This window comes from Sceloporus occidentalis, unplaced genomic scaffold, assembly GCF_023333645.1.
Source record: "Sceloporus occidentalis isolate IW3139 unplaced genomic scaffold, rSceOcc1.0.p SCAF_14, whole genome shotgun sequence".
In the NCBI taxonomy this organism is placed as follows: Eukaryota; Metazoa; Chordata; class Lepidosauria; order Squamata; family Phrynosomatidae; genus Sceloporus; species Sceloporus occidentalis.
In genome coordinates this window covers 4,842,449-4,860,419 of record NW_028316994.1, presented here as the reverse complement: position 1 = coordinate 4,860,419, position 17,971 = coordinate 4,842,449, and the positions used below count along the sequence as shown (strand labels likewise).

At 42.6% G+C, this 17,971-nt stretch overlaps 1 protein-coding gene across 3 annotated transcripts in view; it reads right to left on the bottom strand.

Annotated features, from left to right (window-relative positions):
• Nucleotides 1-2,631: 2,631 nt before the first annotated feature.
• SLC17A7 (solute carrier family 17 member 7) overlaps nt 2,632-17,971 on the bottom strand; it is a 62,083-nt gene continuing 46,743 nt past the window's right edge. For 2 of the 3 annotated variants that reach the window (XM_089481157.1, XM_089481158.1), the window contains 5 exons: nt 17,241-17,390; nt 14,301-14,433; nt 10,567-10,677; nt 9,517-9,644; nt 2,632-5,265 (listed from right to left, as the gene is read on the bottom strand). In XM_089481157.1, coding sequence (XP_089337283.1) covers nt 4,918-5,265; nt 9,517-9,644; nt 10,567-10,677; nt 14,301-14,433; nt 17,241-17,390 — 870 coding nt within the window. In that variant the 3' untranslated portion in view covers nt 2,632-4,917. The remainder of the gene's footprint in view (nt 5,266-9,516; nt 9,645-10,566; nt 10,678-14,300; nt 14,434-17,240; nt 17,391-17,971) is intronic. The other variant, XM_089481159.1, reaches the window with a different exon arrangement.

The following is a 17,971-nucleotide window of genomic DNA, read 5'->3' as shown; positions in this document are numbered from 1 at the left end:
GCTATACCTCTGCATCCACAGCTGTATTCTTGTATCTTTTCCCCAGCTCCAAATAAGCAGTCCAATAATGTCCCACTGCACTGGGTCCAGTATCCATCCAAGGTGGCTGATCAGATGCCTTCCGGTAGACAGTACACAGGGCTTGGAAACGTTGTACTGGCCCACCCCACTATTGCTTCCTAGCAATGCATATTCACAGAGATATCATCACGACTAAGCACAGAGGTTCTCCTTGGACATTCATTGGGGCTGGCTCTACCATCAGGCAAAATGAAGCAACTGTTTCAGGTGGCAGGTGCCTGAAGATAGGGCAGCAGCAGTGAAAGTTTCCTGCCTCTTCCTCCTAAACTCTTTGGCTTTTCTCCTTTGTTGGAAAGCAAAACTGGTGCATCCTGTCCCAGGCCCTTGAGGAATGGTGGAATGAACTTTTTCATCACAAGTGTTGAAATGAAGAATCTACTGCTACTAGTACAGTCCACTTCTGTATGTGACCTGTACGAGTGAGGTTAGTATGTGCTCTGTTATTTGGCTCAGGCAGCAAAATGTCTTGAGGTGGCCCCTGCCATTTAGACATCTATCCTCCTTCTGCTACAACAAGAGGTGATGCAGAAGGTGGAGTGGGCTTGTTTTCTGCTGCAGGCACTGGTCAGCAAAAAGAGCTATTAATCCATCTTCAACTTCATGCACAGAAGCACATTCTGTTTCAAACCATATTTGGTTTCATATATAATATTTATATTTATATATTTACACAAGAACAAAGTATTTATTCCAACTGGTTGAGGGGTTATTGGAGGAAGGAGGTTACACGTACAGAGTGAACGCCGGACAGACCAACCAACCCACGGAGGGAACTACTAGGGAGGGGAGGTTTGGGGCAATGGAGAGGCTAGGCTAGGAGGCAAAGGGGCTGTGCCTCCATAACTTGTGGGGAGACTGTTGGACACTGCCAGTCTGGAGCTATTCTTGAAGTACACTTTCATGAAATTGGAGGATCAGAAGCTATGGAGAGTATTGGGGTGTTCTGGGACATTCCAAATTTTGCATTCTTATTGCGAGCTGATTCCCCACATAAAAGCAGTGGGTATATATGTCTCTCTGTGTGTGCACATTGGGGTAGTCAAAAGCCACCAGTTTGGCTGACCTCCCTCCACATTGCTGTTATTACTATGAATGCTTGACATAACTGTGCAGGCTTGTCGTGAGGATAAAATGGGGAAAAGGAGAACCATGTACACTGCCTTAAGGTCCCTGGAGGAAAGGCAGCAGGAGAGAAACGCAACAAATAAATAATAAATAAAACACATGTACAATTCTATTTTGCCCACCCTCCCAACATCCCTGTGAGGTAGGCCACGATCATTCTCTTTGTATAGGCAAGAGGCCTGAATCGCTCAGGGCCATTTGGACAGAAAGTCGCCCAAGAGCAAGCCAGGCCTCTCTGGTCCTAAAGCAACATTCTAATGTCCTCTCAGTAACATTGGTTCACGTTATGGAGGGAAATCCTAAACTCTGTTCTCACTAGGGCAGTTACTAACCAGCACCCCGGGCAACAACCCTTCCTGGGGTTCAGGGAAGCATAGGGGTGTTAGGAACTTTTGGTCTTTTGCATGTTTGGGGCTACAACTCCCATCATCCATTAGTATGAGCCATGCTGGTGGAGACACCTGGGAGAGGAAATGCAGTAGAGAAGGCTGGTGGTTCTCCATCCCTAGTCAAACAGCTTGGAAATGTGCACATTTTAAATAATGTTTTTACAGCTATTCAAAACTGCATTTGAAGTGCTTTAATATTTACTGCTATATGCCTAGTATGGACATTTTGTATGTTTTAAGTAAGAATCTGGAAGGACTTTGACTGGTATCCTATTGTTTACTCCTAACTAGAGTAGATCCAGTCTAGTTAGACCTATCAATAGGATTTAGGCCCATAATTACAGGACATCAGACTTAAGAATTCCCTAGAGCAATGGGAAATCACCTAAGGTGTACAGTTGCTTACTGAGGCCTTGTGTTCTGGAGGAAGCTTCAGTTCTTAGCTGTGGTTGTACAAGTTGAGCCTTTCATATCTGAAATGCTTGGGACCAGAACTGTTTTGGATCTCAGAGTTTTTTGAATTTTAGAATATTTGATATGCATAATGAGAAACTTTGGAGGTGGGGCCCCAGTTGAAACATGAAAAATTTATGTTTCATATGCCCCTGATACATAGCCTGAAGGTAATTTTATGCACAATATTTCAGAAATCAGAACTGCAGATAAGGGAAACTCAACCTGTATTTTTAAAATGCTTAAAATCATCCATCCTCAACCAGGCAAGCCCTGGATGTGTTGGATTATAGCCACTAGCATTCTAGCATGCTCAGATAGCATTCTGACTGTAGGTTATACAGATGACTGTAGTGTTTGTCATCCAACACATTTGGAGAGCACTAAGTTGAGGAGGCACAATTCAAAGCATTTTCAAGTGCTATCTGCTCAAAAGTGCTATAACATCACCCCTTTTATGAACACATTCCAAGAGTAATTTTTGGTATTTCTGGGAAAGTTCTTTTTGAAGCCAGGAAAGGAAAGGCTTTTGAAACTATCACTGATCCATACTTTGCACAAGGAGGCTGAAATACCACCTGAAGAAAATGGATAAAACTTTATGCTCATTGGGTTGTGTCGCTGCTAAACAAAGCCACCTCATTAATGAATTGAGATACTGTGCAACCAAATGGGCATATACATTTTCATGAGTAATGCAGAATGTATACCTGCATGTACAATGCACAATATGTAACTATTCATGATGGCACTACATGTGCAACACCACTTCCACAATCCTGAACTGAATGGAGACATTCCACATCAGACAAAAAAGTCTAACTGCTTCTGTCGGGGGACTTATACAACAGGCTTCTTGATGAAGTACTTAGAAACTGAATATTTTGAAGAGGAAGCAGGTCACCTATTATGTCAGAAAAGGGAACTCTGTTCTTCCCCCTCCCAGCACTGGAGTGACCGGTCAGTCTTAGAGCTTAGGTGAACTACTGCTCCTCTTTCTTTGGTACGGAGTGTTTGTCGGTATCCTGATGTTGAAGGCATCCTTAAAGCTCTCCAGATACATTCTCAAGGGGGAAAGATTTAATTTAGTTCTAAAAAAGAGAGAGGAATCTGGGATGGCAGGGTGAACAACATGTGGCTCTCCTAAAATCATTGGACTGGAACTCCCATCATTTCTTAGTGGTGACTGATGGGTATCTCAGGCCAATGAAATTGGAAGAGCCATAAATTACCCATCCATAGTCAAAGGTGCTGAAGCAGTGAGATACAGGATGGAACTACCTAGCTGAAGGAAAAAAACAAGACAATTTAATTTTGTTTTCCAAGGCAGCAACCATGGAGAGGTGAGTCTGAGGAGGGTGAATGCACACAAACCCACTTAACATGGAGTCAAGAGCATTGGTCCACCTAGCCCAGTACCATTCATCACAGGGGTGGAAAACTCATGGCTTTGCACATTGTTCAACTGTACCTCTCATCAGCCTTCACCATTGGCTATACTGACCAGACAGATGGAAGCTGCAGTCCACTAATACCTGAGTCACCCTCAAATCCCTATCCCTGTTTGACTTTTTAACAGGCACTGGCCTTCCTAGGCCTCAGAAAGAAGTAATCCCCTATTTTGGCAAGGAGATACCAAAGACTGTGCCTGAGGTGTGGGTTCAGAGACTGTAGCTCTGCAAGACTATAACTCCATGGTAGAACAACACGTTATAGCACTATGATCCTACTAAATGCTACATCTACATCCTACGGAATCCTGGGACTTGTAGCCAGGTGAGGCACTAGAGCTCTCTGGGTAAGAATTCTAAATATCTCTCCCTAAATTGTAAATCCTAGGATTTTATAGGATGGACCCTAGCAGTTAAAAAGGAATCATAGCACTATAACTGTGTAGTGCAAAAGGGTCCATGTTTCACCACATATGTACAGTCTCACCTTTCCCCAGAGGCCCATTTCACACTACACAAGTATAGCACTATCATACCAATTTAACTGCTATGGCATCATCCTATGAAATCTTGGGTCTGAAGCACTACAGCTCCTTGATAAAAAATTTCTAAGCACCCCTCCCTAAACTTCCAGTCCCAGGAATCCAAAGGATGTTGTCATACTGTCGTGTCCCCACCCCTGGTATCACTTGGTGCTGTTGGGAATGGAGTGGCCAAAAGGGTGTGCTTGGCCCTTTCCTCCGCTACTGTAGCGAAGTCAGAAGGGGCACTCTTGGACCTCCTCACCATGCAGCAGGAGGAGGACACAGCTGGGTGTCACCCTCTTCTGGGGTGTCATCCGATGTAGGCTGTATCCCTTGCACCCCACTAGTGATGCCACTGTTGTTATGACAGTTAAGGTGGAATATAGCATTGTAATTATATAGTGTGAATGTACCCTAGTTTAGCCATGTGTTACAATATTGTCACTGGGTGTCAAAATGTCTTCAGCCGCTTCCAGTCCAAGGTCCTGGGGGGGGGGGGACACACCTGTGTGTATAATTTAACTCCACCCTCTTGTTCCAGGTGGGCAGATACCAATACTGTAGTTATAGCTGAGAGAATTAGGAAAGAGTGGAATATGCAAGGTCTGTTTGTTGCCCACAGCAATACACAAAGCCTATCAGAAAAGGCAGGAGAAGGTTTTGAATGGAATATACCTTCTTGGGTCATTATTACCAAGGCTAGGAGCTGGGGCAGTTTTTAGTGGATCCAGACAGTTTTACCAATGCACAAAAAATGTGGGCTGAGGGGAGGAAAGGGTGGTAAAGTGAAGGGTGTGGGGTGAGAAGCAACCAAAAATGTAGGCCTTTCCCCCTCACTCCAGTGGACTGAACCAAAGCCCCATCATCCTATGACAGAAGAGGGATGGAGCATCTCTACGATAAGTCCCGCTCTCCTGGCTTGCCATACATATATGAATCTTTGCCAGGCTCCTGTACGTATTCCTCTTTCTTGTCCCAGTCAGCCGTCCAGCCTCCATTTGCAAAACTGGTGCTTTTGGTGGCACCGTAACCACCTCCACCGCCTCCTGCTGCCATGCGGGCAGCCTCGTCCTCTTCATCAGCCAGTTCATCCTCATTGATAAAACCACATTTCTCGTCACTGAGTTCTTCTGGCTCTGCCCATGGCTGCTTCTCACCCGAGGCAAAAATCCCATAGAAGATGACACCGCCATAATGCACCAATGAGGCTATGAGGAAAACGTACTGCCACTCCTCCCGTGTCTGTGGAAAATGAAAGGCAAAAAGGTGAATCACTCAGAACTAGGGTTGACAGTTCAGGACCATCCCAGTCTCTGAAGTTTTTGGGCCAAAACCTGATCCCTAGGAATGGCCCCTAGTGATGTTATTAAGTGCCATGCATTAAGTACCCATTATATAAAAATGAAATTAATATAATGAATAAATAAATATAGTTGCTCACAGTTGTCATGCGCACGTGCGCGCGCACACACAATATTTCCTCCCTTGGAAATTAAGAGAAAAATCTTAGCTAAAGGACTGTTCCCAGATCAAAGTATAATGAGGTGATTGTTCCTTCTCATGTACTTAGATGGACTAAGGACCATTTAGGCACAAGATGGATGCAGAGCAGAGCAGAAAGTGAGCCCTACACTACAACATCTGGGAGGGTAGAATTAATCTAAGAACATACACAGACCCCCCTGGAGATTCTTTGCAAGTTTCACCAAGAAATGAACCCAGTTTTGTAAACTGTAGCAAACTACTGCTCTGATAGGTAAGTTGGAGATTTGCAGACACTTCTTGCCCATAGCTGAACCTCCCAGAACTGGAGAATTTCTACCCCCGTTTGCCACCTTGATATGAGCCATGACAACTGGAGATGCAGGGCCAAGCCCTGAGATCTGTCAACCTTACCCAGAATATTCATTTTATAATAAGTAGGCCACTGTACCTTTCCCACTCCATCCAAATCCTAACCATTGGCTCACATGCACCTTGCAAGAGCATGCTGGAAACAGCTTTAACGCTATTTTTCATCCACAGCTCACAGACTGTGAAAATAACTAGTTTTTTCTATTATATTTTAAACCAAAAATATTAATGTATATGAAAAGAGCTTGGAAAACTACTTTTTAAAAACTCCCTCTAGAAGTCAAGATGACTAAGCTGAGACTGTCATACTTTGGTTATATCATGAAAAGAGATAACTCACTAGAAAAGACAATAATGCTTGGTAAGGTAGAAGACAGTAGGCAAAGATGGAGACTGCATTCCAGGTGGATATAGACTCCCTAAGGTGGGTTACAAACAGCCATTAAAGTACGGACTCAGTCCGTACTAGGGTTAGGAAGGTGAGGTGCTTCCGCACCCCCCTAACCCTAGTACGGACTGAGTCTGTACAAAATGGCGGCTCCCCTTCCACAAGGGGGCCGCCATGACAACGTCACGACCGCGCCGCCTCTACACGGGGCGGCGCGGACGTGACATCGTCAGTCCATGCCAGGGTGCCTAGGGCGCCCTTTCCGCGGACCAGGAAGGAGCTCTGTTTCAGAGCTCCTTCCTGGTTTGCAGCGCCGCTTTGCTTCGCTGGGCGCAGCCTTCAGATGGCTGCACCCAGCGAAGCAAGGGAGAAAGGGGCCAAGCGGCCCCTTTCTCCCCCTCCCCGCCACCGCGGGGTGTCCTTGGGGCTTGAAGCCCCAAGGACACCCCTTTTCAGGCTGCGGGGAAGCAACGTTTTGCCGCTTCCCCGCAGCCTGAAAAGCGGCGGATCGGGGCCTCAGCGGCTGCCGTTCTGGACACTGAGGCCCCGATACAGCGGGGGAAGGGGCGGGTGCAGCCCGCCCCAAATGGTCGGTCTATAACCCGCCCATGTCTGCAAGATCAGTGATGAAAGAGTGACCCAGCATCTCTCATTCATTTGATCACCATACATTGAAATTGACTTGATGGCAGTTAACAACAATAGTATTGGTTAAATCGCTTGTTGATTCCTGGCTAGAACAGACCCATTGATTAATGGGAACTTGCTAAGACAACATTTATGTAAAGTCCATGGATTCCACAGGTTTACTCTAGCAGGAATTAACATTAATCTATAGTTTCAAAGCCTCCACAGCAGTCAATTGCTGTTATTGTTACAATTAAAACTAAGTCCTTACTTTTGTGTTTCTTCAAAAGAAGTAACTAAAGTACTGAGTACTCTAACCTGCTGGTCTGTGCTACAAAATACTCTGTCCTCTTTCCTTCTTCATCATCACCTTAACATCCAGAAGAAAACACAAGGCACCAGTTGAGCCAACAGTGGAACAATATGATATTCTTCCACCATTGTTTAAGGAGGCCATACCCTTATTACTATAAAATAACTAAAAAATATACAGTTACACTGTAAAAAGAGTCAAGCTCTCTGTACTACAATTGCTCAGACTTACTTCCAAGCTCTATATATATGTGCAATGGGAAATTCAGTTGAGTGAGTCTGGATCCTTATGGAGCCAAACTGGCATCATTCATACACAAGAGAGAGGCATCTGTGGGTTTTGGGAAATCCCAGGTTTGCAAAACTACAAAAAGCATGGGGAAGGGGGATGATTAAAGAATGCTGGCTTTTGGACCCTGAAAAAGAGACTCTCAGCATTGCAACATTTCGCCATATGTCCCACTTGCCTGTAGTAACTATTAAATAATCATAACAGATACTTGAATAAATGCCAGTGCCTGGTATTAGAAGAGAGAATAGCTTGCTACAGTGGGAGTATCAGAAACCTGTTAAAAGAGTGAAAATCAATAAGATACACTTATCCCTGAATATAAAATTTACAGAAAGGGCGAGCTGATAAAACTGGCAGTTTTGGTGCTCGATAAGACAAAGAGGACATTTAATGTAACAAATTGGAAACTTGAGGAGGAAAAATGCAATTAAAAACCACTGTGGGTAAAGACTGGTGTTGTTATATGCTCTCAAGTAATCTTCAGTTTATTGTAACCCTATCCCCTAGTTTTTGTAGCAAGATTTATTCAAAGGAGATTGGTCCTTCCGATCACCCAATGGGGCTTCCATGGCTGAGTGGGAGGTTAAACCCTGGTCTCCCAGGGTTTTAGTCTAAAACTACACCACACTGGCTTTCTATGGCTAGAGACCAAGCCAGAAATGGCATACAGTCACCCCCCCAGTTCCAGCAAAAACTCTTCAGATAGAGAAAGGGCTGTTTTTATCAGCAAAATGTTAGAGGGTAAATACACAGTGAGAAAGCTCTGCATTGCTTGTGGGCTTTCCATGGGCATCTTGCTGGCTCAAAGAGGATGATGAACCAATGTGACTGACACTTTCCTTTGTGATTTTCCTTTGAAGTTCTTAGGCTGCCTCTCATTTTAGAGAGCCAGCATGGCATAGTGGTTTGACTGGAGACCAGCGTTTCAGCTCGGCCATGGAAACCCACCTTGGGCAAGTCACACGTTCTCAGCCTCCGGGGAAGGCAATGACAAACCTCTGAACAAATCTCGCCAAGGAAACCTTGTGATAGGTTCACCTTAGGGTTGCCGTAACTCAGAAATGACTTGAAGGCACACACACACACACATTTTAAATCATTTCCACAAGTTTAGAGTTTGGCAAGAGTTTGCTTTAGCTTTATGTATTTTATGAAGGGGATCATAGTCACCCATACGCATATGAAAATGAAGAAGCTCATAGTCGGCCCTACTTATCCACAGGTTTTTTTTATGCGTGGATTTAACTATCCACAGCTTGAAAATATTCCAAAATATATATAAATTACAAAAAGCAAACTGTGATTTTGCCATTTTCTCTAAGGGACACCATTTTAATATGCCATTGTATGTAATGGGACTTGAGTATCCACAGATTTTGGTATCGATGGGGGTCCTGGAACCAAACCCCAGTGAATACAAAGGGCCCACTGTATAAGACTGTCTCCATGAATGGAAAGAAACAAGAATTAGAATCCAACCCCTGTATCCATGGCAGATACATCCCCAGAGATACTGCAGAAAGCAAGATCTATGGATAATGGTGGAACTATATTTCTGCTGAAAGTTAAGCATAGAATTGCAGTGGAGGACCTCCACATGCCTAAAGAGACCTTTTTCTTTAGACATCAGTAAGTGAAACCACAGTTACCAATCCTGTGGATACAGGAGGTAGAGCTAAGAGTAAAAGTTACTATGAAGAATATTCCTATTCTGGATTCCAGACAGACAGAAATGCCCCTTTACATGACATTCCACTTGATTTTCCACTTCCATCTGTATGTCAGCCAACCTTCGATACTCACTGATCATGTTCATTTGGGTGGTTTGGTTTATTCTTTGGTGCATACCTTGTTGTCAGTTTACCTCTGCCCTCCACACAAGTTGATTCTCCACCCTAGTTTCCCCATGAGTTTTAAGTCCGTTGATACATCTCCCTCTCACACGTGGATAATGCAGTTATGGAAAAGAAACATCACTTAGGAAAAAAAAATTCAATTTTCAGAGTCATTTGTTTCCTACCTTGTGTTTGGTCATAGCTCCAACTATAAGGGGGCACACCATGCCCGAGAGGGTCCCCACACCATTGGAGATGCCCATAAGGATACTGGCATACCGGGGTGCAATGTCTAAATGGTTCACATTAAATCCTGGAAGTGAGAGGAGATTAAAAGGAATTCATGTCAGACACACTGCATTGTTCTTACATATGAAAAATTGCATGAAATTGTGGAAGTGGTACAGAAGTTTAGTGCAAGAACAATTACTGAATCTTCTACACATAGGATCATAGAGCTTTCTTGTTAAACTACTCCTAGAAAGTCCAGCAGAAGTTCACAACTTTTTCTGTAGACAAGTGGATGAGAAATTGTTTCAGTGTCGTTGAATTCTTTTTCCCTGCTCATAATGAGGATTTGTCAAAATTTGTGATTTTGTTTTCATCTCTGGGAAAAATGGAACTTATAATGGAATTTATAATGTTCAAGTATGGGTGAGACCAAAACTGATCAGTTTGGCCCTCCGGGATTAGATAAACTCCCTAGGTTAAGGGTGAGCAACTGTGGAGGAAGGCAGAGGGCTGCATTAGCACTAGGAGATCCTGGAGGGCCGCAATCCCCCTCTGCACCTGCTTGCACAAAACCAAATCAGATTCTAACCCTAAACGCCCTCAGAAGACATGAGAGACGTTCTCATCATGCTTTGGGGACTTCTTGGACCAAATAACAACAATAACAACAATAACAATAGCCCACCTCTCATGGAAGGATTGAGGTGGGTAAACCATAATAAAATATCACAATAACATTGATTAAACATAAATCCCTAACCCCCAATTAAAAGCTACAAAACATCATAAAATACAATTAAATTGTTAAAATCAATCTAAAATTAACCCTCATTAAAATGAGGCATTGTGGGATGAATAAAGCAACCACCGTTATTTTAGGCCCCAGAGAGGCTGTGTTTAACCATAAAAACAGCCTTTTCAAAAGAGCCTTTCCAAAAAAGGCTTCTACATGTTAGGATGCTGCGAAACATGGTGGAAATTAATCCAGCTCCCTGAGAACTTACCTGAAATAGCAAAGCCACTGAAACCCACGGCCAGCACGAGAAAAGAAATTGCAACCCCTTTGCTGTGGGAATAACCGACCACTAAGAGTAGCGTAGCTTCCATGCCAAAGCCTGGCAAAAGAGAAAGTGACCTTGGATACATATCTGATGGTAATGCCCTAAGACATTGTGCTGCCTGAGGCAAAGCAGCAAATGACACCACCATCCCACAAGTCAAGATACACAGGACCCAAAGTCAGCTAAGTTACTTTGGCACCCAAGGCAGGAAATCCCTTTGAGTAGCTCACCCCTTGTCCTCCGGTAAATATGCAAAAGCATCAAGCTTGCTTTAAAAAAATCCTGTCCTTTCATGACACCCTAAATTTGCTGTCTGAGCCAACTGCTTCACTCTGCTTAGTGGTCCATCTCAGGTATACCATCAGTAGCTGTTGGTGATTCCCAGGACATCTGGGCAGTGCATTTGCTGTGCGGTTTAGTACAAACTTTGAAAGATCTAACCAAGGCACTGAACCTATTTGGAGTTTGCTACTTGGGATAGTTCCATGGAAGTTCAAACTTAACACTAGAGTGACTGCACAGCCTCACTCACATGGAAACTGCCAGTCGCTACTGTACCCAACCACAGCTTTATCTGTGTGGCCCTTTTGACTGCAATTGGCTGCATAACAACTAGAGTGGCATGTGCAACCTCAGGCCCCGGGGTCAAATCTGGCTTGATTCACCCACCTGGAGTCTCCTAAACAGCCACAAACTCTTCCCTATATTACTGTTTGCTGGTTGCTCAGCAATTGTACAGGGTTTCCCTTCATTCTCAAAAATTGAAATGCTTCTCTGAAGCATTTGTTCCTGGAAGTATGAATATTACAGCAAAATAAAATAAAAATGATAGTGTTTTGTCTCCTCATCTCTTGCTATTAGCCTGGCTCATCCCCTGAAACCATCCTGAAACTGAATGTAGCCCTTGTACTGAAAGAGGTTTTGGATCTTGGATCTATGTTGTGTGTGCGTTGCAGAGAAGTGGTAATAGCTCATTGGAATAGCACATGCAGAAAGTTCTGGTTTCAACTGCCTGCATCTCTCATTAGGGCTGGGAAAACCTCATTTTTGAAATCTTGGATAACGGCTACCATTTAATGTTATGTGTGTAAAATAAGTAGTGCTAAGTTGTTGTGCCTGGAGAGTGAAATTTATAAACAATGCACAACAGTCATGTCCAGCTGATGATGCTGTAAGCAGAGTTCTTCATGTGGAACCCATGAACATGTGTATCAAAAGTGACAGAGTAGCATGAGGTTACGTATTGATGGTATTATGCTTTGTAGTACTGCCATTAGCTTACACTTTGTAAAACGCTTAGTACATCGGTAAGCGGTATAGAAATGTACTTGCTATTGCTACTACATGATGAGAGCCATGAACATTGGTTGCATTATGATGCTGATCAGAACAAGGGTTATGCAGTAGAAACACTATTTATATTTATATTTATGCTATGTTGAAGCACTGTAGGATCTAGGGCTCTGTCAACAATACTGTGCAAGATGGCCAGATGCATCCCATTTTGGGAGAAAGATGGGATATAATACAATAAATAAATAAAAATAAATTGTCTGACTCTGTGAACATACACATCACAACAAACTATATTGCAGTTTGTTGAAAATAGAGTGGCTGTGCTGTGAGATACTACTTTTGATAACAAGCTTTGATTTGTTAATTAGCCACATGCCACAATGTGAACTCATAGCTTACTGTTGCCTTACAAATTCCAGCTTGTTTAAAACATGATTTATCATGATATCTGAATCCATAACTATCACTTGTCATTATTATTATTATTAGTATTAACCTTTATTTATGAAGCGCTGTAAATTTACACAGCGCTGTACATGCAATCTTTTTAGTTAGACGGATCCCTGCCCTTGGGCTTACAATCTAAAAAGACATGACACAGAAGGAGAAGGGAGTGGTGGACGAAAAGGGTAAGAGGTCCAGCAGTTCCTCTCTACTTCCGAGGCCTGGACCAAGGCAGATGGACTGGAGGGAGGGCTTGGTTTCATAATGGATGGTTAATCTTCCAGGGAAAATACATACTCTCAAGTAGGATAATGCATATACAGTACATAGCAATACAGGAAATGGTTTGATAAACAGGCACCAAAAGAACATCAAATAGTCCCTCACTTGAGAGAAAAATCAAGGTGGGGGGAAGAGGAAAGAAGTCACAGTTTGTTTGGTTGCCTGCTGTGCCATTTGTGGATTGAGCAGCAAATAATGGTTTATCATGATATGGGAATGTGGCAGGATAGGGCATCTTCCTAGATTTCTATATTTTGTTTTCAGAACAAAAAAGGAAGCAAAGCTCTGTGTGGATGTGGGTCAGGAGCTGAGCTGATGGTCTGCATGCAGAAGGTCAATACAAGTTCAATCCTCAGCCTCTATAAAGCATTTTGTGTGTCATTTTGACACCAAAAGACTTTTTTCTTCTGCCAGCCAGGCTTTAAAAACCTTTTAAGCCACTCTAGAAGCTGGGTTTTATTAATCTGTGGTGCTTTATTGATTGTGTTGGTATCTGTTGTTTTGTTAGTTTTGGATCTGATGGCTGAATTATTTTAAAATGTTTATCAGAAGCTATCCTGAGAACAAAGAGACATTAAAGAAGCAAGATAAAGATTTAACAAATAAACAAATTAATATAAAAGTCAATTCTCCTGTTAAAAGGATAGCTAGTAGGAAGGGTTCAAAAGGCCTTTACTTGCCTAAATTAACTTTCCTGAATCTCCAGATGTTTTGGAATTAGGAATGTAAAGAACACTCACAAATCAAAAGACAAGAACAGAAGATAAGCACTCCAACCCATAGGGTCAACACTAGTGGTGGCTAATGGTTTTGACATGTGAACATTTCCCAAGCCCAGGTTACTGCAAACTCTACTTTGATATTTAAAAAAAAATGGCACTAAATCAAAACAAAACTTTAAGAGATTTCATCACCAGTGCATCTACACTGCAGAAATAATGCAGTCTGACACTGCTTTAACTGCCATGGCTCAATGCTATGAAATTATTTCTGCAGTGCGGATGCAGCCATTGTCTTCCAAAAAAAATGGGTGGGTGGGGTGGGGAGAAAACAAAGGTTTGTGTGAAATCAACAAACAAGAAATGAGTGCCCTAGGCTTCTCTTCTTTGTGTTCATTCTTTCTTGGTGCTGTTTGTACAGATTTCTTGAATTTACATTAGGCCTCTTTCAAAAGTTTTTTAATTTTTTTTTTTAATGTGACATAGTTTGCAGAGGAGATCCTATGGCTTCTTCTCTTACTTCATAATGTTAAATTGTCATGACTTGGTCTATGAAAACTTATGCCACCAACATCTTTCTCTCACTTTAGTCACAAAGGTGCTACACAATTCCTCTATATACCGATCCAGACTAACATAGCAAAGTCTTTGAATTCTAGTAATATAACACTATAACTCTAATATGTTTAAAAAATGAGAAAGGGGGAAGAGATGGGGTGTATTTTTCTGATCTGTTTTGAAATTAAAAACCCATCAGTTTTGAGTGTAGAAATAAAATGTTGCAGCTAATGCTGGAACTTACCAGAAAACAGCCCAGAACCCCAGAAACATTTGACTATTTAAAAAAATCTTGAGGACTACAGCAACAAATTCCACAACTTCCAGCAACATTGTGACACATTTGTCATGTCTGGGGGAGCCCTTTATATCTCTTACCCCCGCAGTTCATCATCTTGCGAACATTTGTGGTAGACATGAGCCTCCGTGTCCTCAGAAAGTCAGCAATTTGACCCCCAATGGGTACAATGATGGTCATCACTAGATGGGGCAAGGCGGAAAGCATACCCACCTATAAGCAAGGAAGAGGAGAAGAAAAGACATTCAGTAGTTCCAAGATCAAGAGGGTATTCAAAAGCTGTTGGGAACTTCCAACTATCACTGGGAGAGGAAGCAGCCACAAAGGATACAAGCACAATCCTTCCATCTCTTTGCTGTTTTTTCAGCAATACACAGGCATGGTCCTACCATTTGGGAAGATGGAGCACTGCCCACCTAAACCCCCATGTCCTTCCCTGCTAGCAGGGAGATGTGAAATGTACAGGTATATCTCAGTTAACAAAGTAGATACATTCAATTGCATGACAGTTAAAGTGGACATAAATTAAAAAATGACTTAGAGCACACAACAACATATTGCCATAACAGTGCAATGTTATAAATCCCAGGACACTCTATTATAACACTGGTGAACCAGCTAGAGCTCCTAGAAAGTGCCCTAGACTGTTTCTGCCACTTGCATATCCAAGGAAGGTGTTGGGGCCAGATGTCAAGGCTGGCCATAGAAATTTTGCTGCCTGAAACAAAGGACAGTATGGTGAATCCCCACCCGCCAGGTTCACCAGATGCACAGGAACCAGGCAGAATGGCAATTGAATCTTACTTCAACATTAGTGATGGGGCCAACTGAACAGCGTTATGAGGGCATAGGCAATGGGACACCATCTTCACCTGCACCTGGGGGCAGCAGGTCAGCTAAGGGGGCTCATGGCACACACAGCCCTTCGGGGCTCCCCACGTCAGCATCTGTTACATGAGGTGGTCAGTCATATGGAATGGTAAGTCTGGTCTTGTCAGGAAACTCTTGCCACCTATGAGCTGCTTAATTTATTCTGTTTAATTTTTGAAAGGATGATATTCAATTCTGCTCATTTATTAGGGTTTAATTTCCCATTTCTTTAAATCCTAAACTTATATATCTTGATGTCTTCTCCTTATTATCTCGGGTGGTCAGACCTCGTCTTCTGTCCCCTTATCTGTCGGAGTTCCTCAGGGCTCTGTTTTGGGTCCCCTTCTGTTCTCTTTATACACACTCTCCCTTGGCAAACTTATCAGTTCTTTTGGTTTCTCCTACCAGCCAATGATACCCAGCTGTACCTTTCCACCCCTAATCTTTCACCAGAGCTAGAGCAGCAAGTGTCATCCTGTTTAACAGCTGTCTCCCACTGGATGCACCATCGGCGTTTGAAGCTCAATATGTCCAAGACGGAGCTTCTTGTTTTCCCTCCTAAGCCCACCATTCACTATTTCTTTTCTATTTCCATCAATAACATCTCTATCCAGCCGGTCCAGGAAGCCCGCAGTCTCGATTTCATCTGAGACTCCTCTTTGTCATTTATCCCCCAGATCCAGACTACAGCCAAAGTCTGTAGATTTTTTCTCTATAATATCGCCAAAATCTGTCCATATCTCTCAGCTTCTACCGCAAAAACACTGGTCCATGCCCTAGTGGTCTCATGACTAGACTACTGTAACCTCCTCTTGGCAGGGCTTCCCCTCTCTCACCTCCATCCATTAATTTCTGTTCAGCATTCAGCTGCACGCATTATTTCACTCGCTCGCCGTTATGATCATGTCTCCCCTCTGTTGTCCTCCCTTCACTGGCTCCCTCTTCCTTTCCGCATCAGGTACAAACTTTTGCTACTCACCTTTAAAGCCCTGCATGGGCTGGCCCCTCTTTATTTAACTGATCTTCTCTGTTGGGAACTTCCAACTATCACTGGGAGAGGAAGCAGCCACAAAGGATACAAGCACAATCCTTCCATCTCTTTGCTGTCTTTGCTCCCTACACCCCTACTCGCACTCTCCGCTCTGGTAGCCAAAGTCTCTTCTCTCAACCTAGGATTTTCTCTGCCCTGTCCCGGATCCATCCCTTCTCTCTTGCTGCCCCTCATTCCTGGAACGTTCTTCCTCTGCATGCACGGCTCATCACTTCCCTAACCAGCTTTAAGGCTGAGCTGAAAACCATATTGTTTAGGGAAGCGTTCTCAGGGAATCTGTGATTGTCATCTGGCTGTCTGATAATGTTTGATGTGATGTGATCTGCTTTTATATGTGATGTTTTTAATTTGTCTTTTCTTTTCTACATGGTAATTTTATCTATTTCTCTATTTAATTGTTATTATCTTAGAGTGTACGCCTTGGGCAGGCTTTTATATACTCCTTAATTTTACCGACTTTGTACAGCGCTGTGTAAAATTACAGCGCTCTAGAAATAAAGTTTAATAATAATAATAATAATAGCTTTGCTTTACTTTTGAGCCTGTTTAAGTTTTAAAATGCATTTCTGACCATCCTTGACCTAACCCAGGAATGGAAGTATATTGGAATGGAAACTGTGCAACACACCAGATGCTCTTGTCTGTGTTAGTATTATAAGTATTATTAGGATTATTATTAATTATTTACTTATATCCTGCCTTTACCCCAAAATTGGGACACAAAGTAGGTTACAGAATATTAAAACCTGAACAGATTAAAAACATACAATAACATTAGTGTGTGTGTGTGTGTGTATGTATAAGCAATGAAACGATCTATAGAATTTAAACCATTAAAAAATCGTGTGTGTGTGTGTGTGTGTGTGTGTTTACAGTTCCCCCTCTCTGACCTAATGTAAGAACGAAGGTCACTCTACACATGCCTAGAGACTTTTCTTTCTCGCCAGTATATTACCGTGTAATAAAAAGATCATCCTCTGCATACATAATAGACAATACAGAGGCACACACATCCCACTTTTTCTGCCCCCTGCCACTGAGGAGCATCCATCAATGTGCCCACCTATCTAGAAACATCAGATTATGTGCCATTTCTCACCTTACTGATTTCAAAGCCGAACACTTCTTCGAAATAGGCCGGCTGGCTAATTAAGAGCAAATAGAAAGTCCAGCTCCGGCAAAAATTGGCCACAATAATGGCATAGACAGGCATGGATGTGAAGAACTTGCGCCAGGGCGCTTTGAATTTCTGACAAGTTGGAGAGGAAGGAGAGAAAAGAAACACGAATCAGCTGAGTAATGTCATCTCCTCAAGCCACCAACTACTATTAGCAATTCATCCCAAACATCTTTGAGGTCTCTCTTTGTCTCTCCAAAATGGAGCTCCCACGAGTGCAGTGGGTTCTCCAAGGAGAGGCTCTGCCGTTCCCACCCTGCTCTGCATACAGTTTTTTAAAATCTAGTCAAAATGCCCCTAAAATGCTCTTAAAAAGGAGCTTTTGAAAACAAATAGAAACTGGTCCTTCTTAGATCAGAAAAGTAACTCTGCTATTGCTTACTTTTAAAATGGTTGCATTGCTTTATTACCCCAAGAGAGAAGCTAGCAATAGTGTTACTTATTTATTAGTATTTTATTTTACTGAAATAGTTCTCTCATGGCCTATAATATCAATAGGTCTCAGGGCAGCCTGCAAGTATAATGAGAGCAAACAAGTTTAAACTATTTAAAAGTGTAAAAATAATTTAAATAGACTAAACATATTAAATATGATTAAAATGTTAAAACAGATTTAAAAGTGTATGGAGATTATCACACAAGGCCTTTGAACT